The sequence below is a fragment of the Talpa europaea genome, assembly GCF_964194135.1.
Source record: "Talpa europaea genome assembly, chromosome: 3".
In the NCBI taxonomy this organism is placed as follows: Eukaryota; Metazoa; Chordata; class Mammalia; order Eulipotyphla; family Talpidae; genus Talpa; species Talpa europaea.
Window position 1 is genome coordinate 130,209,185 of NC_140069.1, and position 26,030 is coordinate 130,235,214.

The window sequence follows — 26,030 nt, forward strand, 5'->3', positions numbered from 1 at the left end:
CAGCTTACCTCTGGCTCCTTGGGGGGAGCCTTCTGCTGGTTTCACAGTCTCCACCAAAGAAGGTCCCTGCTGCAACATGCTGGTGCAAGCGACGCGCTCCCCTGCATGCCCAGTCTGACCCAGCGGTGGGTGCTGCTCTCCTCTGGGCTTGGACTGCAGGCTAGAAGGCGCCTGGCATGGGCAAGCCTCCCAGCTTACCTCTGACTCCTCAGGGGGAGCCTTCTGCTTGTTTCACACAGTCTCCACCAAACAAAGGTCCCTGCTGCAAAATGGCGATGCGGGAACGCGCTCCCCTGCACGCCCGGTCTCTATTTTATACATTCTTTAAGGAGGTATCTGAAGGTCTGCAAAGGTGTTTTGTGTACTGATACCATTATAAACGCATTCACAATCTTCCCAAATTGAAAAAAATTCTTATTCTCTATAAAATCCTTTTGGAATTGATCTACATGCATTTTCAAAGGATGAAATATTAATATCCTTTACAACCTACACATACAACTTTAAGGACATAATACTTAGGATTCGTGTTTAATCAGACTATGGTCTGTTAGCATCTTAGATAAGTTATGTTCTAATTATGTCATGGCACAACAGGACAAACTTCCCTTGCATAAAATAAACACATATAAAATATATCACTCTGTTTGACTAGAGCAATTAAATATAATTTGATTTGAGGGAATGTTCCCACATGACGCGCAGACCTCTCCAGCAGCCCGCTGCTCCCCTCAGCAGTGTACTCTGGTCCTTCTGCCTGCTCTGCTCCCCGCTCTGGCTCTGGTGAATTCTCTCACCCTCCCGCGCTTCTGACTGTACCCAGTGCTTGTATAAACCAACCAACCAACCAACCAAATAAATAAATAAAACATGCCTCTATTAAAAAAATAATTATAACATAAAGGAGCTAAAGATTTTTGTGATTTAAGTTCTAAAATTTTACTTACTTAGGACCTAGAAAATGGGAAGGGAAGAATGGATAATTGGCTTCATCCCTCCTCTGCAGGCTCAGGAATGTTTTGAGAAGATGAGACAAACTTGCTATCAAAGAATTTGTGTCTTACATAAGAGAAAAAAAATTTTGTTGATTTCAAATGCAGGAGAAGTCCTCCATTATCTCAAATGAATGAAACTCTCTGCGCTTAAATTTGAGTACTTGATAACCTTCCAATCTCTGAGACAAAAATGTAATTAACAATATATTCCTTTATTTCCCAATCACAGATAAGGAACTTACAACACATCCCTGAAACATGAATGAAGAATAATACTTAAATATAACATTATAATATCCCTCCTCTGTGCTTCTATTTTACAGCAAATAATACATAAACCAAAGTGTCTAGGAAGAAAGAAGTGATTTTTCACAGTTATTTTCTTTACCATGGGAGTGCTAATGTTCAAGCATATCTTCTTCAGAAGCTTTCTTGGATTCCATGCAACAATTCTTCTGCTTCCAGTCTTCTGTTTGACGCAGAATTATACAGCCTCTCCTATTTTTCCAAATGCTTCTTTCCTCTGGGCTTGGAATGCCCCAACTCACAATTGTCGTAACTTCAATATATCGATAGATTTGAGCCTCTTCTCCTTATCAGGAAACCCCGGGGTATATGGCCCAGGACAAGGTGTTTTAATATTTTATAAGGAAAAGCTGGGCTGCTATCCTTATGTACATAAAGGTGAAAATGTGAGTGGAGGAATCCCTCAGTTGGCAAATCTGCAAAATCACTTGGAACAAGCTAGGAAAAACATTTGCGATTCCGTTGGACCGAATGACGTGGGCTTGGCTGTAATTGACTGGGAAGAATGGAGGCCCCTTTGGGACAGAAATTGGGGTGCTAAAGTTATTTACAGAAACCAATCTATTGATTTAGTTCTCCAAAGGAATAAGACACTCAATTCTACAGGTGCAGTACTAGTTGCCAAAGCGGAGTTTGAAAAAGCTGGAAGGGATTTCATGCTAGAGACTTTAAAATTGGGAAAATTACTACGGCCGAAATACTTATGGGGTTATTATCTTTTTCCTGATTGTTACAATCATAATTATACCAAAGACCGAGCTTACAATGGAAGTTGCCCTGATAAAGAAAAAGAAAGAAATAATTTGCTCGACTGGTTATGGAAAGAAAGCACTGCCCTTTTCCCATCCATTTATTTGAATACCGGAATAAATGGTTCCAATACTGCGCTCTTTGCCCGGAATCGTGTGCTGGAAGCCCTTCGAGTTTCCAAAGTGCGAAACAATACGGACCCGCTTCCGGTTTTCGTATATCAGCGTCTAGTTTTTACTGATAACTTTACGACTTTCCTTAGTGAGGTAAGAAAATCAAAGTATGAGGATTATGAATTAGTGACCTCTGTAGTGTTCAATCGAATTTAAAATCCCTCCCCTTTTGAAGGAAGGGAAATTTAGCTTTTCATAGCCTTTAGGATCATGCACACAGGTAGGACGCATCATGGCACAAATGCAGAATTAGAATGTTTCATCTCTAACGTCATTGCAATCATGGAGAATAAGGTAGTACAGGCGACGTTTCAACTCAGTCCCTTCCTTTTTATTTTCCTGGGCCTGCTCTCTTGTCAATAGAAGTAATTCAAATCATAACAGGAACTCTGTATGTTTGCTAGAGGAGGGCAGTGGTTATGTAAAACATGACAATTAACCTGGGGAAGTATTAAAAAATATTATTGTGGACCCTGTAGCTTAGCTCTGGTGTTACTGTCTGATATGTTTAACACTTTCAAGTTATTCCCATCTGTTAACTTTCTCTATTGCACCCACCAGGAAGACCTTGTGCATACAATTGGGGAAAGCCTTGCTCTAGGTGCCTCTGGAATGGTAATATGGGGCAGCTCCAATTTAACCCGTGATACGGTAAGTGTTGTTGGTAGGCAAGGGATCAAAACATTTCTATGTTTAATGATTAGGGGGATTATTGTGATAAAGAAAAATAAAAGAATACTATATGAGGCACAAAATGTCTTTTCATTTGTGGTTCTATTGTGATGGAGAATCTCTATAGCTGTTTCCATGAGGAAACAATTCAGTGAGGTTTATTGAGTGGCTAGACTAGATGGCTAGTTAAGTAGCCAAACAAAGACTAGAATGTGGTTTGATGGGCATCCCTGGTGTTTCAGGTGGTTTAGCACAGCACTGTGAAGCTGTCCACAGCCTCTGCAGGGTGGGTTCCATCCCCATGGAGGCGGAGCAACCCACATGGTGGGACAAACCTCTCCTGGCTTGCCGGCCGCTCCCCTCAGCAGTGTATTTCAACAGATCTGCCTGTTCTCTTCCCCACTCTGACTCTGGTGAATCCTCTCACTCTCCACACCTCTGGCCTGTACCCCAGTTCTTGTATAAATAAATTAAGATCTTTTAAAAAAATTCTCTTGATTAGACTCCTTGTAAGTTGACAAATGAGGACTAGAATGTGGTTTTTCTTTCATGGTTTTTTTTTTTTTTTCCTACCACACCTTTGTGTCTCTTCTTAAAAGAGACTGTGTCTTCTCTTGAAAGAGTTGCAATTAGTCAACCTATATTCCTTTGGTCTTTCCTTCATTTAACTGCTGTTTATTTAGCAATTACTTATGCAATTATTCACTGAATGACACTCAGTTGCAGGGTCAGCAATTGATGACTGTGGACCAAGTCTGGCCAGTTGCTTGCTCTGTCCAGCTCCTAGGTCAAGACTCATTGATACAGTTTTAAATGGTAGCTAATAGGTTCCTGTACATCAGTAAAGCTTCATTAGCTCTAAGTCCTGCTCATGTGTTGAGGAGCCCAGAGCTGCTCTGCACTTCTGAGACACCAATATATCATAAAGGCAGAGAGGGTATCATTAAAACTTAAAGTATTTGCTGCCTGGCTTATACCCAAAACGTTTGCCAACCCTTGAGTACTGAATGCCTGCTGTGGTTAAATATCAAGTAATTTTTAGAGGATGGAAATGTAATAATGAACAGATCACAGTTCCTCCCCCTGCATTCTCAGAGCTGGGAACACAAGTATAGATAGAGCAGGTCAGGAGAATAAAGGTAACAAAGAGGCAGGAAGCAGGGTGGGCAGGATGGAGCATGATGGAATGGTGATATTTTAGATGAGGCAGTCACAAGATGCTCTGGTGAGGTTGTGTAGCAGAGACCTGTTGAATTAGGGACCAAGTTTCTGGAGGTAAGTGCAATGGCCTGCAGGCTGCAATGGGCAGAAAGAATGAGTGGCCGGTGGGTCTGGAGTGCAATGAGTAAAGAAGAGAAAGATAACAGATGTGGTTGAGATAGCAGGCAGTCATGTGTGGGTTTTTACTCTGAGATGGGAAGCTACTAACATGTTTGAGCAGAAGAGTGGCAATCTACGATGAACAAGTCAGAAGAAGTACTTAGCTCACTTGAGAATAGAAGGCAGAATGGGAGACGGGTAAGGTGCAGCAGGGAGAGGAAACTAATGCAGGCTTGACCATAGGTGTGAGCAAGTGTTTGGCAGTGATTGTAATCCAACATTCGAACTAACAGTGGATTGACTGAGATATTGATGAGCAGAGTGGATAAGAGAAGCAGTAAGGTAGATGCCTCCAAGACTTCAGACTTGAATTAGAAGCTTCTGAGATGGCATGAGCTTCAGGAGCAGCAGCACAGCAGGGGATGCACAGGGAAGCAAAGGAGTGGGGAGTAGGGCAGGGTTGGGGCTGGAGTAGAAATTAGAAACAATCAGGTTAGCTTTGAAAGAATGACTCAATCGTTTAAAGGTTTCCTAATGGAGAGGAAGGAAACCCTTCCTTATTTTCCACAGGTTATATTTACTAGTGTGTATTTTTAGAAAACCCGTTTATTAGGAATATAAACTTTTTTTTTCTCCGTTTGGTCTCATTTGTTTTTTCATTTTCTCCAAATGCATTTTCTTGAGCTCAAAAAAGCTTTCACTGTTATGATCTAACCACTGTCTCTCTCCCTTTATTTTTATCCTATTTTAGTTCTGTGTATCAGGCCTTTATACCCTACCTCTTCAAACGTTTTGACTCAAAGCAAGAGTAAAGCTGTCACACGAACACTGAGGAATCGGAGCTGATTTTGTCCTTCATGGTGAATGTGGAGATGCTAGTGATGCCCATGCCTTGGAAAAATTGTGATGGACTCTTAGGGGCTTACCCTAGGAACAGAGAACAGAAACTTTGTATTCTAGGAGCAGAGGAGATCTTTTGATCATTTGTACTTAAGACAGAAAAAAAAAAAAACATCATTTTACTTCATGAATAAAATACATTTGTCACCTTTGATAAATTTTTAAAATAGTCTCAAGTCTTCTGCCTATTAGGTCTAGTTCTATCCACTCTGATTTGATCACCAAATAAAGAAATAATGCAAAATTACATTCACAGAAAATCAATCAATCAGTCTCTAATATAACAAGCTAATAATTTACCATAAGCTTTCGGATTTAAAAAATTATTTAACAATTATAATTCTCCTACTTATAGTCCTGATTTTCATTATTTGTTTCCAAAATCTGTAAACTCTATTTGGAGGATGAACAATTTTATGATGGGACCACTTAAAGATTTTCCTTATTGCATCCTTTTTTAGTAAAAGGAACTCAGGAGTCTCCTCTTACTCAAGTGAGGAATGACTCAGGTATTCACTAATGAGGAAGACGAATTGATGTACCGTTGTCACACTTTTTTTGTTCTTTTTTTTGTTGTTCTTTAATGTTCACATCTTCTGCTCTGACTCTCAGATCATCTTCGCCGTTATTCACACAGAAGAGTCCTTTAACTTCAATGTGGCTATTTTCTACCTCATGACACTGCCGTGGAATAGCCCCCACATACAGTAGAGCAATGGATTATTTGTCATGATTCCTCTGATTCAATGGCAACTTGAGAGACTTTAATTGCAGGTTTACTTGCAATGACTGAACTGACTTAAAAATTATTAGCCAATGAAAGCAAACCATTTCTTTCCATTCTGTTTTATTAGTTCCAGTGAGGAGACGGAACGAGTTTCTACTGGTCCCAGCTCATGAGCTTCTCTATCTTAAAAACCAGCAACACTGGGTTGATTTTCTCTTACCTTGGATTTGTCCTCCTCTTTGTATCTCATTTTACCAAACCCAACTGGAATCAGTTCTGTGTTTACGAGAACTAGACTGAGAGAATCCTGAAAATTCAACTCCATCTCTCCCCGTCTCAGTGTTCACACCCTTCATCATATCTGTAAAGTCCTTTTGCCATGTAAGATAGCAGTGTCACAGGTTCCAGGGAATAGGGTTTGGGCAGCCTTGGAAGGCCATTATTCTATGGAAGGGAAGGTAGCAGGAAATAGATTCAAGTGGAAGCTGCCAAGATTCCTCCACTTGCCTGTTGACCTAGCATAGCTCTTTGCTCTGCTGAAGACTAGAACCACCTCCTCAGCACTGTCATCATGAAAGAAAGTGACTATCTTCTGGGTATAGAAAAGGACAGTGTCCCAGTTTTAGGACACCCTAGTTTCAAGATGGGTCATTTTCAATACTCTGATTCCACAAATAAATGCATTTGTAAAAGAACTGCTTAATTCACCCATAATATGAACTACAGATCACATTTACTACAAAGTGCATTCAATTGAACCTCCATTATTTTGAACTTGTATTTAGAGCCATATTTCCAATGTTATTTAAATGTGTGTGGAAAATGAGATACTTATATTTATATTTTCTTGAGGAGTAATGATACACTGGTGCTATGCCAAGTATTTTAAATACCATGTATCTTTATACCACAACCCTGTGTAGTCCATGCTGTAATCATCCAACAGATGAGAAAGCAAATGGATAGCCTGATTAATTCATCTCTCCATAATTACTTGGACAGGAAACTAAGACTAAGAAAGTTTGGAAGTTTCCTCAATTGATGCAGCTAATATTAGTGTAACTGAGACTCCCATCAGAGTAGTGGACGCCAGAGATAATGCTCTAACTGCTGTATGTTCTGTGCCTCATTCACCCCCATTAGTTTGTGAATTATTGTGGAAGACAAAGGCTAGTTTGGTCTCAGTGAATTAATCGGTGGCATGAAATGGCATGTGAAACTTGCAAATGTTAGTACGTGTATTTGGAATAGTCTTTGCTTGTGCAGAAAAGTATAAAATATGTCCTATGTCTCCCTGGATTTTTATTTTCATGCTTCCTTAGAAAATGCTTATTGCTAGGATTTAAATGACATACAAATTAACTTGCCCCTTCTTATTCTGACCTTCTTATAATTTTACAGAATGCTTGCACGAACCTAGCCAATTATATGAAGAATACCCTGAATCCTTACATAATCAACGTCACCCTAGCAGCCAAAATGTGTAGCCAAGTGCTTTGCCAAGATCAGGGAGTGTGTGTACGGAAACACTGGAATTCAAGTGAATATCTTCACCTGAACCCCAAAAATTTTGTTATTCAAATGGTGGAAGGTGGAAAATATGTGGTAAACGGGACTCCCACACTGGAGGACCTGCAGCAATTTTCTGAAAAATTTCATTGCAGCTGTTATGCCAATATCCATTGTATGACTCGAGTGAATGTGACTACTACAAATCTTACCCGTGTATGTGTTGGTAATGATGTTTGTATAGATGCCACTGTAAACCCAGCACTCAGTGGTCCTTCTAAAGTGAGTGACAGATCTTCAGGTGCTTATAACAGTGCTGGGTCTACTATACCATATGCTACATTGTCCCCACATGCTTCTGGGAAAGTCCTCAATGAGAGCCTCCAAACAAAATGCTTAGTGGAAGCTGTCTCCAACATCCTCCAAGAAGAACATGAGCGTCGCTTATGTAATCCAAACACTCCTAATGAATCAACCCTTACCAGTACAAGTTCAGTGCTTATTAAATTTCCTATCCACATACTTTATTTTTTTCTAGCTTTTACATTTTTACACTTAGTAACTTAAAAAATGTGTTTTTTTCATGCACATGATAATCCTTAGTTTGTATTTGAAGTGCTGATAAAAACACATGGCTATGATAATGAATAGCTTGACATTTTGAGCAAAAATTATTTTCTTATGATCAAATGAAACTTTAAATTATTATTAATGATAAACAAGGAATGTTGACTACCACCTTTGATTTTCAAAATCATAGAACAGTGTTATTACTAAAACCATTGATACTACAACATGATTGAAACTACATTTGACTTGAATCCAGATTTTTAACAGAGCATACAACTTCTTTAAGATGATGTCCAAGTTATATATTCTGGTTGCCGTGATTCTGTAGCAAATATTTTGCATACGTGAATGTATATATACTGATTGTAAAAACTGATTGTAATTCCTAAAACAACTGTCTACCTAGGTTTTGCCTGAGAAAAGTGAAGGTTTGGATAATACCACTTTACTACAAATGAGTATCATTGTGGATGCACTGTAGTTCATAATAAAAATGTTAAGAAAGTAATAATGAGGAAAACTCTTTTTCTTTTACAATGTCTATTGCTAGTTGGTCCTTGGCATAGAAATATGATTTCAGCTACTTCAGTTTAATCATTGCTTCCAGTTGTGTTGTATAAACAGTAGCCTTTAACAAGTGATTATCCTGTCAACTTGGCTTTTGAGTTAATGTCTTCAGAATTCATATAGTCGGTATTCCGATTGTCTTTTCATCCTTGGTTGTCAAGTTGACAATCTTGTGCACCCATAATGCCTTACTTCATCTAAGTTCCATCCACATCATCAGAGAGCATTTATTGAGTGTTTTTTTTCTCTGCCAGGGTCAATGGAAGCATCACAGATTAGAGAGGAAGGAGAATGTTTCTTGCTATGCTGAGTTTGGTATATTTGTAGAAGACAGACCTCGAAATTGAAAAATTACAGCAGTGTGTGGTGAATGTTATGATAGAAACTCAGCATGCTGTGCATACAAATATGAATTCCAAGAGTGCCTTTTATGCTATCTATGTGACCCAATAAAATTTTAATATATTGTGCTGATACAACATTGCTTATTTGATTTCTAGCACTTTAATATTCCACATATTCAAAACATACTTTAGCATAGGCACATAGTTTGAAAAGAAATATATTACGTTCCCCACACCAACTTGTTAATCCTAAACAACACATAAAGGGATAAAGCTTGCATGGATATACAGTTATGTACTTTATTGGGAAGAATCGTTATGGATGAGTTTATCTTTCTCTAAAATGTCTCTTAATTGCAGCCCAGAAATAAAGAGATTTCAGGGTTAATCATTTTTGCAAAAGCATGAAAAACACTGATTGTAATAAGCATTATATGAATGTTTTGGAAAATTGAGCAACCAAAAATATACACATATATTTTGTATCCGGTAGAAAACATTAATCACTAACTTCATTAGTCACTGACTTCAGTGGCAAATACTTTGTTTGTTGTTTTAAAGATTTATTTATTTATTCATATAATAACTGGGGTACTGGCCAGAGGTGGGGGGTTAGGGGGTGAGAGGATTCACCAGAGACAGAGTGGGGAACAGGGCAGGCAGAATGACTTACATACACTGCTGATGGGAGCAGCAGGTGAGTCAGGAGAGGTCTCTGCGCCATGACGGTAGCTCCCTGGCCTGCGGGGGATTGAACTCATGCTTCAGTGGCTGAGGACAACCTCAAAGGCCGCGTTTTAACCCCTTGGGCCACAGGGAGATCCATGGCAAATACTGTGAATGATGTTTCCATGTGATGCTAGGAACTAGCTTGACTGAAATTGCCAGTCACCATTTTAGAGCTCCTCACAGATAAAAAGAGCTGCGTTTGTTATTCAACACTTAATTATATGTTTTACATACAACTTCTCATTTAATTACCTAGTTTCTAGTTAAGGAAATGAGGCTGAAGTTGAGTAAACTCAAGGTAGCTACGATGCATTACAGAAGGAAAGAAAGTTTATACAACCTTCCTTTCTATCTCTTTGTTCGATGAAACATATTCAACCCTAATGTGTTGTGTTCAACTCTGAGTTCCTACTTGTCAGAAGTTATTGACATTAAAGTCTAATTTATAAACATGAACTACAAACAAAAATCATTCTAGTACCATGAATGAGAAGCAATATTATATAGAGAAACTTTCTAAAAATTAAGTTTATTTTCATATCAAACACTGTATAATCACATCATAATAAATTTGTGAAATAGGAAAAATAATGAAGGAAAACACCAGTAATCACTGTAATATGTACTGGTAACACTTGGCATATTTCTTTCTAGTTTTCTTCTAAAGAATTTTTTTAAAATCATGGGTGTAATAATAATACATCTATATACTTGCATCCTACATTTTTTCTTAGCCATATTTTTAGGGCATTATTTTAACCCAAATAATAATTTATCAGCTGGAAATAGCATAATTTAATTAACAATCTTCTGTAAGCTTTGATATGTAAATGGTAAGCTTTTACTATTTAATCACCTTATGAGAAAATATTCTCCAGATCACCTTATCAGTTTATTCACTTATTAATCAATTTGTGCATTAATTACTTGATTAACCATTACCTCTCGAATGGCGCTGCTCTAGGCTTCAAAATAGATCCCTGAACAAAATAAGATCCTTGCCTTCCTGGAACATACATTCTAGTTGAGGAGGCAGGCATCAATATTTACATAGCAGTTTATATAAAATGCTAACATTAAGGGAAAGAAAACTGAGTAGAGTGGGGAAGGTGGGATGTTCCTGTATTGGGTCTTATTGAGCAAATGCCGATTGGATGGGATTAGCTGTGAGAATATTTTGGGTAAGGATGTTTTAGTACCTTTGGTGGTGGGTCTGGTGTATTCTAGGAATAGCAAAGAATGCTCTGGGGCTGAATCCTTCTCCTTATCATTAACTTCCGTTGTTTATTCTTTGAACTATAGCATTTATCAGCATCTGACATAGTATATATTATATATTTGCTTATTTTCTGACTTCCTTCTCTGCAATGTAAACTAGAAAAATGAAGACTTCATCTTGTTCTATGCAGAACATTACTTGCTACAATGCCTGGCACACAGTTGATGTTCAATATATACTTTGAGTGAATGAATGAGTGACTCATAAATCTGACTCAATAGGAGCTATAAATTTACCATGAGTTTTTTTTTTTAGCTCTGCACATTATAGTGAATGATTGCAAAGTCATTCTTAAGCATTGTTCTATTCTTATCCTAGTACACTAGCACCTGCCTTCATGTGGTTTAAGTCCGTGTGAAGAGCTGAGGTCTGAAGAGAATATATCCCTGGAGAAAGTCAAAACGTTAGTTACCAACAAGTCTAATCTAGAACTCAAGTTGTGAAATGTCACCATAACTGTCTGTAAGATGGAAACCAAATATGTTTACTTAGCTTTTGATGATGCCCATGAATTTACTGCATTTGTAATTAATTTTCAGTACTCATACTGGTAAAGTGCAATCAGCTTCCAGATCTTTCAGCTCTAGGGTTTCTGCAGATGTAACTTAGCTCACTGCATTTGCATGGGAAAGCCACCTGCTAAACTGCTTCATAACCACAGTTTCTGAGAACCTTTCTAATTTCCCTTTAGGAAACAGCAAGATACTCAGACTCATTACTCTTCAGAGTTCTCTTATACAGAAGGGAATTAATGATAGTAGCCTTTTGTGCACATTTAATGATATCAGGTAGGAAACATACTTGGCATAAAACCTGGCACATAAAAATGTCCTGGCAAATGTTAGCTATTGTTATCAAGTACTGTCAATATTGATCCCTTAAAAGTCATGATAGGTAATATTTTCTCCATTTTGAAGTAAAAAATTATGTATGACTCAGAGTAGTGAAATGGGTTGCTTAATATTATTTAGAAGTACCTGTGCCTTGAACTCTTCTCTTTTGAACCTTAAACTTGTTATCTTTTCATTTCGGCAGAAGTATAGAAGACTATTGGCCCCAAATTCATCTTTACTGGCTTACAGAGAAATATAACAACCCGAAACCCACGACTATACTGATATTGATATCAGACAGTGCTTTGTTTTGACCACATGAAAGAAAAACTTAAATTTAAACAGTCTATAAGCAACCTACCCTTAACTCTCATGCTCTCAATATCTAAATGTCACTTCCCCATGAATGGAACAAGCGTATTTTAGGAAAGTGTCTGAGTCTAAAGTCTTTTTCCAATGTATGAGTCTGGGATATAATTGTTATCATGAAGTAAGGATGCTATCAAGGATTACTAGATTTTGATATCAAAAGAACTCATAAATCTTTTTTAAAATTTATTTATTTATTTATACAAGCACTGGTTACATTCAGAAGCGCAGGAGGGTGAGAGAATTCACCAGAGCCAGAGCCGGGAACAGAACAGGCAGACTGATGAAATACACTGCTGAGAGAAGCAGTGGGCAGCAGGAGAGGTCTGCATGCCATGTGGGACCCTCGCCGGGTGGCTGGGAATCGAACTGGCACTGCAGAGGCTACGGGAGCTTTGCAGCCCAGCGCTCAACCGCTGCACCACCCGGGAGGCCCACAAAGGAAACTCTTAAGGTACAAAGGGAAGTGTGAAACAGCATGCCAGGGAGGTAATGACCACAATTAATATCCTAGAAAAGTCTACAGGACAAATGGCTTGTTTAAATTACAAAAACAAAGCCAGGAGAACACATGTCTATCAATGTGGGTTCAGACTGATGCTGCCCTATGAAGGATTTACGTGACGTTGCAGGCTCTTTTCCTCTTTCTCTTAAAAGATTTTTTTTCTGAAAAAGCTTTCTTAATAAGTCACTTGCACACGAAAATTCATCTTAGGGACTGCTGTTGAAGAACTTGACCTAAGTCCCATTTATTCCTCTAAATATGTAGAATCAAGCATATATACAGGAGTTTGACTTGCATGGAAGCAATACTATGGAAAAGTCAAAACATAAATTGGAAAACACATTTGGAACGCATGACAATGTGCTAATTCTTTTTTTAAATTTATTTATATATGCATAAGAGCTGGGGTACAGGCCAGAGTTGCAGGAGTGGGGTGAGAGGATTTACCAGAGACAGAGCGGGAAACAGAACAGGCAGACTGAAGAAATACACTGCTGAGGGGAGCAGCAGGCAAGACAGGACAGGTCTGCCTCGCCATGGCCGGGCGGGGATCGAACTCGAGCTGCAAGGCTGCGGACTGCTTCATAGTGCGGTGCTTAACTCCTTGTGCCACCAGGGAGGCCCAACGTGCTAATTATTGTGCCTATTTCAGGAAGCCAATTCACAACGACACAAACCTAACATGCAAAAGGACATGAATGTAAAATCACAGCAAAGAAAACACAAAAGGCTTGATATTTCAAAGGAAATTATGATTAAAATGACAATGAGAACTATTTTTACAGCTAATCAAAGATTTAACAAAATATAATATAAATTCACTTGAGTATTGGGAAATACACAATCAGTAGTGCAGAAAGTGTTAACTGATACAAAATCTTTAAGAGTTAGCAGCATTTGGTAAAAAGCCGCTTTCAGCGCGAGAGGGTTACTTACAGCAGGTGCGGGCGGTTACCTTGAGAGCACCGAGACCGGCTTCCCCTCAAGCATAGGCTTGGAGCAAGTTTGGGGCTGCAAGGCTTATTCCTGAAGTACAGGGAGGCACCTGAGGGTCAAACAATTTAGGCACATGTATGACGAAAAATAATGGAAACTCCACAATTTTGTCACTAGCAGGAATATGGAAGGGACGGGCTTAAGGGTGGAACCGTCTTGGTCCCTTCTGGTTGTTTCCGGAGTCATGGTTCAGTTGCTTCCAGAGTCATTGACCACCAACTCCATCCAACTCTAATAGAGACTTGAGGGTTCCTTGCCTAATTTTAGCCGCCTATTAGTTTGGGACATTGATTCTAGTGTCTCTCATATTCTCTCTCTCTCTCTCAATCTCTCTCTCTCTCCCTCCTCCAAGCACTTTCTAGAATTCTAAAATTTTATTCTAAATCCCTAAAGATAGTCAGAAATATCTGAACAGTCACCCACAGATCCCTAGAGCCAGAGAACCTACCTAACGTTACTGCAATTGGAGTACAGTCCTCATTTACATTGCAGAACTAAGAGCCTCCAGGCCTTTGCCAGTGGAGTAGATATGGCTGAAGTCTGAATCCAAGAGACTAGGCTAAATTTCTTGACCTTAGGTAAAGAGAACTTGAGTAGTATCTATCAAATTGAGCCAACACTTATACTTACTTCATGGGGTCATTGGGATTAATGTGTAGAGGCTGAGATAGAGGAGAGGAAGGGAGAGGAAAGAGAAGAAGAGAGAAAAGTGAAAATATTAGTGACTAGTCTACTCTTTCTCAGACTTGGGTCTCAAGCTACTGTAGATTCAGGCCAATGCCCTTGTCCTCCTTTTCCCGCTTTGCCTTAATATTGCCAAGTGGGTAGGCTCAGTGCTCACAGTTCTGCACTTCACCCAGTTTTTGTTTATTTTCCTGAGGAAGTTATGTGTAGCAAAGTTGCACTTAACTAATTACTGTTGGCAAATTTAGAAGGTAATATATATTAACCGAAGGTAAAATATTCCCATAAGTCAAATTTACCTTTCATTTCAGGAGTGTTAGTCTTTTTAGTTCACATAATTTATTTATTTTTTAAAGATCTATTTTATTTAATTTTGCATACAAGAGCTGGGGTGTAGGTCAGAGGTGCAGGGGGTGAGGGGATTCACCAAAGACAAAGTGGGGAGCAGAACAGGCAGACTGACTTGCAATACAGTGCTGAGGCAAGCAGCAGGGGGAGCAGGAGAGGTCTACTGCACCATGTATGTCAGCTCCCAGGCCAGGGGTTGACTCATGCTGCAGTGCCTGCCAATAGCTGCCCATAGCTTGATAGTGCTGAGAATTAGCCCCTTGTGCCATCAGGGAGGCCCCAATTTCTTATTCTTAGTGCTTAGTCTACATGATGTGGAAAGCTAGTTAATTAAAAATATAGTATTTACATTCTCCTGATCACAATGGGGAGACCTAAGTTAAAACAGGAAACGTCACTTGTCAATGCTGTAACCTTTAGTCATTTGGAATAAATGCAAAAAGAAACAATAGCCCAGTGGAAAAAAACTAACCAATGAGGTCATCATTGCATCAAAGTTATCTAAACACCAAAGAGGCAATTGGTGGTAGAAAGAGAGAACTGCCCTTGAGTCTGATTAAATGCATACCTTTGAGGATATTTAGACCGAGATTTAATTCCATTTTTTCCCAATGAAGTTGATTCCAACAGCAGAGTACAACAGTAATCGTAAAAGCAGAAAGTTGTTTGTCACTTATGTACCATATTAGGTGATTAAAACCCACTCTCCCTTTTCAGAAAATGTGATGTTTGTTTCATGTGTTCATTTCCATGATAGTAACTCACCCAACAGATATCATTGTAAAGAGCAAGAACCTCAGAATTCGTTGGGTTTTCTATTTTGTGATGGCAGGCAAATTATTTTAAAATTCTTAGATTATTTCCTCATTTGGAAAATGAGGATGACTCCTAACCCTACTGCTATTATGGCCTTTACATACTGTAATTATCTACTGAAAGCCCTTAGATGACTTTGTAATCAGTTGTTGATTGATTTTTAGATATTTGGTTGACATTGCCTTTTAGTGAATGAATAAAATAAGCCTCCTCTTCCCTAAGTTGTCTAGTATAAACTTTTCCCAATATGTATCACCTTGGCATGTGGAGCTTAAGGTTAATCAAGCTCCTGCAGGGTTTAAGAAAAACTCTTATTCTCTTGATTTCCTAGAAGAATGAAGATTGGGGGTATAACTCAGATTTAAGGTTATTTCTGGAAATGAACTTGCTGTCAGAGAAACCCATCGGTAGTTACAGAATATCTGGTTTTTATGAGCCACACTCCCCTCCTCATATAAGTTCCCCTCCTTATCCTTGAAGTCTAGGCCCCTATCCCCTTCATTAACTCAAGAATAAATACCTTCAGTCTATTCTATTTAGAATACACAGACCGGTAAATTCTTCATATGCATGTAATTAAATTTGTCCTTTTCTCCTACTAATCTGTCTGATGTTCATTTGTTTGCTCAACACAGGATGAAAATAAAGGAATAAAGGGAAAATTTCTCCTCTGTTCCTACACCTACCAACATTGTCTCTTAATGAAACTAGTGAAAAACGTGCTGTTCTCATGTTAATATTCATGTCGTAACACACATCACATATATGGCGAAGCACTTAGGGCCATCAATACATACTACTTATAACTTAGATTTTTAAAAGTGTGGTTAATATCTGTTAAGAATGAAAGGCAAAATAAGGCATATGCAATTCCATAAAAACAATATTTTTGGTCAGAACCATAAAAATTCATTAAGCAGCTAAATACTAATTAGATGCAACCTTGGGAGACTCACTTCCCTGTAATTAAGTTGACAAGTGAACACGTGCCTTGAAGATCTTTTAACCCTTTCAAGTTATTTGTTATCTTTTATCTCTACTGGTTTTGCTTTTGCTTTTGTTTTTGTTCGTAGCTAAAGAGTAGGTTTTGTAAAGGTCATGTCCCCATGGCTCAACCTCATATTTGATCCATTCCCCAACCGCATTGTGGGTCCAAACTCTTCCGAAATTCTGAAGTAGAACAGTCCCCAATCCTAATGAATATTCTTGAATATTTTCACAGCTGATTTCCCTGTCCACTCAGAGTGCCTTCCTTTCCTGTGCCTTCTCCCAATTTGTGAGTCTCAGGGACACTCCCATTCTGTCATAATAGAGCCAGCTTCTTAGAGGCCTGTTGCTCTAGCACAGTGTCTGTTTCTCTTGTCTCAGGTGAGTAGCTCATGGCACTCCTGATTCCTTCAGGTAAGGAGCCAAACACAACTGCCGACTCTTCTCATCCACAATGGTGAATCGGCTGAGGCTTTTATGGAGTTGGAGTGGTGTAGAGGGACAGACATAACTACAAATGTTAATGCATCTCCATAAAGTCACTAGACGGTTGAAGTAAGTTAATTTTTCTTTGAGGACAGCATCAGTCACATTTTTTGTGTATGCAATTTTCGAAATGTCTTGTTTATTTCAATAACACCAGTAATAATGATTGTTCTTGCCTTGTAGATGTAATAACCATACAGGTAGTGAAAGTAAGTTGGTTTCATTTTGATATTGAGAAATAATCTTGTGAATGATTGCTTCTCTGACTTTTGGTAAATGCTCTTCTTCTTTTGTAAGATAGGAACAAAACCTGTCTGTTGGGCCAAACAGAAATATAACAACTAAATTTTTTAACACTATAACTTGTTTTGCCATTATTTGTTTCAAATATTACTTACTTCTATCCCATTTACATATTCCATAGGTCTCATTTAAAAGACTGAAAACTGTCTAGGCCACTCACATTTGACAATTCAGAAAAATATTTCAACTGGGCTGAGGGAAGAGAGCTTGAAGGCTAAACTTGAGCAAATTATTTTCTTTTTCATTCCTCCACCACAGTGTAAAAAAGGTAGCCAAATTAATGCAACACACAGTAAGCCTTGAGTCAGTCTGATCTGCTCATAGAGTCATGACCCATGAAGACTTTCTCATGTGGGTTCCCTTTTAAATCATCCTGGGTGAGCCTCCCCAGTGGCACAGCGTTTGAGGGCTGGGTTGCAAAGCTGCCCGCAGCCTCTGCGGCGCCAGTTCGATCCCCGGCTGCTCCCCGGCCACTGGAGGAGGGTCCCACATGGCGCGCAGACCTCTCCTGCCACCCGCTGCTTCCCTCAGCAGTGTACTTTGGTCCTTCTGCCTGCTCTGCTCCCCGTTCTAGCTCTGGTGAATTCTCTCACCCTCCCGTGCTTCTGACTGTACCCAATGCATGTATAAACAAAACTAACAAACAAACAAACAAATAAATAAATAAATGCCTCTTAAAATTTTTTTTTAAATCATCCTGGGTGGTGAGGAATGCCATCACGAAGGTATGACTCCATCGTCAGGTCTGACACCACTGAAATCTGAATTTGCTGAGTCTTTCATTTCTACTGGAACTATGCCCTAATGGTTCACTTATTAAGATTATAAAAAGGCTTATTTTATTTCTTGCATAGGGAAGACTTGATGTTAGCAGGCCTATGAATTATTATGTGATCTTCAATTTTGCTTTCTGCTTTTGTGCAGGTTTATCAGCACTTTTCATATAGAAGAGAATTTCAGAAAGAGGCAATACTACTAATAATGATACAACAGGAACAATTTTCATTAATTTGGTACTTATATGTTCCTGATCTTCAGATAATATATTTCCTTTGCCCTCTTGAATTCTATGAGCAAGGCCAATAAATTGATAGGAGATTAACCGAGTACCAGGAGAATAACATATGAACTTTAATATTGTTACATGCAAATGGGAGACTTCATAGGAAGAATGACTTAAAGAAGCAGCTAATAACAGAGATTTTTATTATTATTATTTTTAAATTCTTCATGTTGCCTCTTTTTTTTTTTTTTAAGATTTCTTTATTTATACAAGAACCAGGGTACAGGCCAGATGTGCAGGTGGGTGAGAGGATTCACCAAAGATAGAGCAGGGAACAGAACAAGCATACTGATTGAAATACACTGCTGAGGGGAGCAGTGGGCAAGACAGGAGAGGTCTGCTGCACATGTGGGTTTCTCCCTGGCCACCTAGAATCGAACTCTCACTGCAGAGGCTGCGGACAGCTTGACAGTGCAGCACTCAACTTCCTGCGCCATCAGGGAGGCCCCAAAGATTTTATTTTTAACAAAAAGTTATAAGTTGTGGAGTTATAAGACAAAAGAAAGAAGTTGAAGTTTTAGGGAAAATAAATTATGGGACTGTGACTAGGAAATGCATGAGGAAACTAATGAAAATTAAGGTTATATGAGTAGGTTTCCTTGTGCCAGTCTGTTCTGGTATCAACTCCCAGTGTCTGGTGGTAAGATGTTCTTTTCCTGGTACAGGGGGTACATCTTTATATGAGGGATCTTATGTCCTGCCTGAGGCAGAAAGGAGTCAGCAAGAGAGTCTTTCCTGCATTTGCCCTTGTCCTTACTACTCTTGACAGTCTTCTGTACTTCCTCTGTCTTCCTACCTTTCAGTCAAATATTTCACTATATTTTTCACTTGTTTTTAAAGAATACTCATTACAATAATTAAATCAATTTTATAGCCCACTGATAGTCCATGGCCTGCAATTTAGGGGGAAAATGCTAGAATAGGCCTACCCATATAACTTTCTTGGCTAGTCATATACACAATTATGGTCCTAACGTGCTAAAATGCACAAGATTTTTTAGGTTCTTAGACACACCCCCTTTTATTGGGTTTTTAGTGCTTTTGTTGTTTTATTTTTTAACAGATAAAATGCTTGTGGTCATCCTATACTGAGAAATCTATCGGTGCCATTTTCACAAAAGCATATGCTCACTTTGTATCTCTGTGTCACATTTTGATAATTCTCACTATATTTGACACCTTTCTATTATATCTGTTATGGTGATCTGTCACCAGGGATCACTGATATTACTCTTATAATTGTTTTAGGTTCCATGAATGTTGCCCATATAAACAGAAAATTGTATAAATATATTATGCCTGTGTTCTGACTGCTTCACCTATCTCTACTGTTCCCCATCTCTTTCCCTCTCCTCAGGTCTCCCTACTTCTTGAGAAATAACAATATTGAGTTTAGGTCAATTAGGAACCTTGCAACAGCCTTTCAGTGTTCAGATGAAATGAAGACTCTTGTGTCTCTCTCTTTCAATCAAAAGCTAGAAATCATTCAGCTTAGTTAGGAAAGCATATGGAAATCTAGCTGAAGGCCAATCCTTTTATACCAAATAGTTAGCCAAGTTGTAAATGCAAAAGAAACGTCCTTAAAGGAATTCCTATGAAAACTCAAATGACAAGACAGCAAAACATCTTTTTGCTGATATGGTGAAAGTTTTGTGATTTGAATAGAAGATCAGAACAGCAGCAACATTCCATTCAGCCAAAGTCTAGTCCACAGCAAATCTCTAACCTCTCTCCTATTCTGTGAAGATGAAAGAGGTGAAGAAATTGCAGAGAAAAGTATGAAGCTAGCAGAGGCTGGTTTATGAAGTTTAAGAGGTCATCTCTCTGAAAGTGCAAGTGCTGATGAAGAAGTTGAAGCAAGTTATACAGAATATCTAGCTGAGTACGTTGATGTAGGTGACTACACTAAACAACAGATTTAAGTGTACACAAAACCATCTTACACTGGAAGATATCACCAGGCACTTTCTTTCCTAAAGAAGAGGAATCAATGCCTGGATTCAAAGTTTCAAAGGACAAACTCTCCTGTCAGAGGCTAATGAGCTAGTGACTTTAGGAGAAGCCAATGCTCATTTACCATTCTGAACATCCTAGGTTCCTTAAGAGCAATGATAAATCTACTCTGTGCTTTGTAAAAGAATAAAAAGGCTAGATGACAGTGAATCTATTTACAACATGGCTTCCTGACTATTTTAAGTCCAGCGTTAAGACCTGCACAGTAAAGAAGAGATTGACTCTTGAATAGTACACCTGGTCACCCAAGAGCTCTGATGGAGATGTTCGAGGAGATTCATGTTGTTTTCATGCCTGCTGTCACAATGGCAATACTGCAGTCCATGGTCCAGGTGTCATTTTGAATTTAGGTCTTATTGTTTTAGAAATGGATCTATGTATTCCATTAAACCCAGTGGAAATGACACTGTGCCTAAGATTTACATAGCTTCTTATAAAAAGTACTTCATAATAAAATATTTTTAAAAAGTACTTCATTGATGTCATTTGACACTTTAGACCAGCATTTCTAGAGATAGATTTGTATTAGCAGTATATCTTAAGAGCACTGAGTGATATCTAAAGAGGAACTAGTAGAGCCTACAATAGAAATAATGCACCAGGACCTCCCCTGGTGGTGCAGGCAGTTGGGCGCCATGATGTGAAGCTGTCATCAGCCTCTGCAGTGCTGGTTCAATCCCGGCCAGATGGCAAGGGTCCAACATGGCACAGCAGACCTCTCCTGTCACTCCTGCTGCTCCCTTCAGCAGTGTATTTTGTCAGCCTGCCTGTTCTGTTCCACACTCTGTCTCTGTTGAATCCTCTCACCCTCCTGCACATCTGGCCTGTACTCCAGATCTTGTTTAAATAAATAAATAAATGTAAAAAAAAAGAAATAATGCACCAATCATTTTCTGGAGTTGGGGCCCATAATTCCTTCCACCATTAGCTGTAGTCATCAGATGAATGAATGAGTTCAGATAAAAAAAAAATTAAGAGTAATTTGAGAGAAAAAAAGTCATTATAAAGGGAGATACCAATACACTTTTCTAGTGTTTCTCTGTGGCACAAATATTGTAATTTTGGAATTTCTCACCATTAGCTACAGAGAAAGGTGGTTGTTGGGGGAAGTTTTGAGAGAATAATTTAAGACTAGGACAAGTGATCTTTCAAATGCCCTCTCATTGTAATCTCTAAGATTCTTTCCTTTTCATATAGCAATGTAAGGTTGAAAGCAACCACCGTGAGGGAGAAAGTAGCTACTGGGGCACTGGGGTGCAACTGATCAACAGAGTGTTGTTTGCCTCTGTTTGGAAGAGAAACTCTCCTGACACACTTGCCTCCCTAGTTGGGGATGAGCTCAGTGCTGATAAGGGGGTCCTCAGTGACCCTGAGAGAGTCTGACCTATTTCAAGTTTGAATGCAAACTGTGAATTGTTCTGAGAAATAAATGCAAATTTTGTGAGAGCCTTGATACATTTATAGTAGCTTTGGTGGCAATTGGAGATTGTCACTTCATTGTTGAGATCTGTTTGGAAAGGTGGCACAGTGGAAACAGACCTTGAGAGTTAAGTCTCTCAACTCTATGGAAACTAAAAAAAGAGAAAAAAAAACTTTGGCAAAGGTATTTATTTACACCAGAGTTGGGAGGTGGGATCCCAGGGGAATGAGGCATTTATTCATTAGTGCCATAAGAATCTATTACTGCAAAACCTTTCTTCCTCCAAGAAGCTGCGATGTTCAGTGGACAATGAAATGTTTGGGTTATATTTTTCTTTGAATACCGACTGAAAATTTGTCATACACTGAATTGCCACACTTTTCTTCGATGTGGAGAAAGAGGTGAACATGTTCTGAAGATATTTTATTTCTTGAATGTTTAGCAGTTGTTTTGCTCTCACAAAATTCACATTCTTTGTAGTTAGCTTGCAAAGCATGCCTTTTTAGGAAGATCAATGTAAAACCTTCAAATGTTGAATACATTTGAACCAGTCCTCCATACTGAGAAAATTTAGTCTGCATGTTAAGTGCTCGATTTGGAGACCAGGTATCAGCATAGGCTGCAAATATTTGAAACAGATGAGGGGAATAACACCTTTTGTAGTATCTTTTGAAGCTGACCTCAGAGCTTCTTCTTTAACGGCATTTATCTTCAGCATTGACAAATGTGCTTGGTTACATTTGATGCAATTAGGTCCTTACTGCTTTTGGACAAAGAAAATTCATGAGCAGATTGGTGTTTTCTATTAGTCTTAGATAATGGTGGGTATTTGCATATTTGATATGATCCCACAGGTAACAGTTTTAGTAACTATGTCTTTGACAACTCAAGAATTAAAAAGCAAAAGTCATCTGACCAGTCAAGGGATGAGAAACACTTGTTCTAGATCATAAGACCAGTTCTATATTGTTGACCTCAAAGCAACCAGGTATTGAGAAACATGCAATTCAGAAAGTATAGTTTCAAGAGAGACATGTGTGTTCTTCCCATATGCTATAGATTGAGGTAGCCACATAAAAAAGAACCTCCTTTTTTCCACTGGGGTTAGGAAGCAGCATCACTTCCTGTTGGAGATGCAAAGCTTGTTGGCTCTTATTGTTTGCTGATTTTGTGTGCTTAATTTTCTTCTAGCCTCCTGACCTCATTTAAATAACATTTTGTTTACCAATTTTCACACTAGCCATATTATGGTTATTATAATTTTGTCAACTTCATTATGCAAGGCACTGGTAATAAAGGAAGTATTCATTATTCTTAAACTTTGACATGACAGGTACTAAGCCCTTATTGCTTATTTGTGGAAGGCAAATAAGCCACTGTAATGACAGAAGACACAGGGTCCGTTCCAGGTATATTATGGTGGGATGTTGGGTTGATTGCAAGTTAGACTTCACTGAGCTCAGTCTGGGGTTTGAAAAGTAGCATTGCAGAGACAATCCCTTCCAATGCTATTGTGTTTTTAATAGGCCTCTAGAATGTAGAGACTCTTCAACACTATTCAATCATTCAGTTGCTCCATTTCAGTCATATCTGGGTGTGTCAATACTTCATGCTTGGACAGACTTGTCTTCTGAGTAATGTTTGAACTCTGCCTTTTGGATGGCATGTTGTTTCATTTTGATTTTGAACATCTTTATTTAAAGAATCATGGGACATGATTTGGAATTACAGATTCAAAGTAAAACAAATTCATTTATTTAATTAATTATCTCATTTGGTATGCATGAGAAGGGGAACTGTCCTTTTTTTTCCCCATCACATTTATCTGACTGAGCTCTCTTTTGGATGAGAGCTAAATCCTGGTTCCTGAGTCCTTTATTGTGGACATGACTTCTACCAAGAATGCTTCAAAGTTAGTTGAACAAGAACCCCTAGTCCTCCGTGTCTAATCACAATAGAGAGCAAAGGTTGCTCATCTCCCACCATCTCTCAGTTGATATCTGATCACCCTGGCCTACCTTCTTCAAGAACAGTCTTTGTCAGTTTAAGCAAAATTTCCCCTTACCTTTGATGTGCTCTCAAAGTAAATTTCCATCCACTGCCTCCTATCTCCTGATTCTGATTCTTGGTAAAAATTCCCACTTTTCGTAGTTGTATTCTGAATTGAGTTCTTTTCTATACTAAGGTCTCTTTCCTCCTATAGTAACAGTTTTTCTTCATCAGAGTTGTTTTTATTTCTTTAACTAGAGTCTAGCTCTGGTTTTGCTTGGACAGTTCTGAGGTTTCTGGAGGATATGCATTCAGATTTTGTTTGAACATCTCATTTTCAAGTGTTACCATGGGCCATAATTTTGAGTTTATTGAAATTCAAAGTCTATCAAGTTCATTCATATAGTGAATTCATTAAATCTTTTAGCATGTATCAATTGAGTATGAATTGACTCTGAATGTTCCACATAAACTAATCCTACAATTAAATGTCTATTATATATGTCTATTATATACATTCTTTAAGGAGGTATCTGAAGGTCTGCAAAGGTGTTTTGTGTACAGATTCCATTATAAACGCATTCACAATCTTCCCAAATTGAAAAAAATTCTTATTCTCAATAAAATCCTTTTGGAATTGTTCTACATGCATTTTCAAAGGATGAAATATTAATATCCCTTACAACCTACACATGCACCTTTAAGGACATAATACTTAGGATTCATGTTTAATCAGACTATGGTCTCTTAGCATCTTAGATATGTTATGTTCTAATTATGTCATGGCAGCACAGGACAAACTTCCCTTGCATAAAATAAACACATATAAAATATGTCACTGTGTTTGACTAGAGCAATTAAAGATAATTTGATTTGAGGGAATGTTCCTGAAAAATTTTGCTACTTATATGGTTCTTCTTTTTCTTCTCTCTCCCTTCCCACCTTAAGAAAAGAAGCAGGACTTAGAAAACTAGTATTTTCTTTCCAATAAACAATAAACATCAAACCTGACTATTGCTACCATTTTGAAAATATTAATTCTAGTATATTTTGTAAATTTTTTAAAAGATTTAATTATTTATGCATACAAGAACTGGGGTACAGACTAGGGGTGTGGGGCGTGAGTGGATTCGCCAGAGAGAGAGTGGGGAACAGAATGGCCAGATCGACTGAAGGACACTGCTGTGGGGACCAGCAGGCAAGCCAGAAGATGTCTGCTGCACCATGTGGGTTCTTCCCTGGCCGGGGATTCAACTAGTGCTGCAGTGGCTGTGGACAGCTTCAAAGGTTGCATCTTAACCACTTGAGCCACCCGGGAGGCCCATATTTTGTAAATTTTATAAGGAGAATTTCTTTCTACTTTTACAATGAATGTTGGTTTCATCGATGGCAGTGTTAAAGTTTGTTCTTTATCTATAATACATCGCCTTAATCTATCGTCTGCTTCAAGACACTTGAATTTGTTCGGATTCAAACACATACACACACACACACACACACACACATCTCCCTTGCTACATCATACAAAAAATATCAAAATATTAAGTCTTTCGATAATTGACTGGCAAAGAGCTGTCTTTTCTTACCCAACAGGTTAAATGCTGCAGAGCTATTAGATTGCCTGGAACGCTTTCTGACTGACTGACTTCTTAGAGGAAAACTGTAAAATTTTTACTTCAGAAGTAAGTTGTCCTATTTTTTCCCCCTTTTTACTGCATAGCCTGCTAGGGAAAATCGCATACAACTTTCTATGAAAAAGGATTGGAAGTTCTATAATACGCCTTGTTTTTAAGGCTACTTGTTTAGTTTGGGGAGTAGTTTGGTATATAATTGTGCTTGGCTTGGATACACAGATTAAAGTTTAGCAATTTCTTTAGTCCTGAGGATCTTAAGTCCATGTAAATCTTAGCTGTGGGAAACACTGATGAAGTTAAGATGAAGGTAACAGAAGGAATAAAGGGAGAGAGATATAATGATAATGATAAAGGGAAAGAGAAAGAGAAAAGGAGTTGATGAACTGCCACCAAAATTGTACATCTTCTCTTGCTGAATTAAGTTCACCATCTTACTTGATGATATCTGGCCAAGTTACTTATAAAACATCATAGTTGAACAAAAAATTTCCTAGGGAATGATAGCTTGCTTGACGGCTCCTTTCCTTCCTGAACATATATTTAATTAGGTTTAAGGGAAGAAACATACACCCGCATTTTTCTGCTATGGAAACATTTTGCAGGTTGCTTATTTTAGAAGTCTGGAAGAACACAGCTTGGGGATTCTCTTGTACTGGAGGTAGAAGTAGCTTTGGGGTTGGAATTATAAACAAAATACTAAGGAAGTGATACACATCCTACAAATTTGATTACTAGATGAGGGT

The 26,030-nt window shown here is 38.4% G+C and overlaps 1 protein-coding gene across 1 annotated transcript; it reads left to right on the forward strand.

Moving 5' to 3' along the window:
- Window positions 1-1,384: 1,384 nt before the first annotated feature.
- On the forward strand, window positions 1,385-18,147 carry LOC311168920 (hyaluronidase PH-20-like; the record flags this gene model as incomplete). The annotated part of the gene is made up of 5 exons (XM_084230624.1): window positions 1,385-2,317; window positions 2,786-2,875; window positions 7,245-7,836; window positions 11,533-11,629; window positions 18,093-18,147. The coding sequence occupies 5 exons, from the start codon at window positions 1,385-1,387 to the stop codon at window positions 18,145-18,147; spliced, it is 1,767 nt and encodes a 588-aa protein (XP_084086750.1).
- Window positions 18,148-26,030: the final 7,883 nt, after the last annotated feature.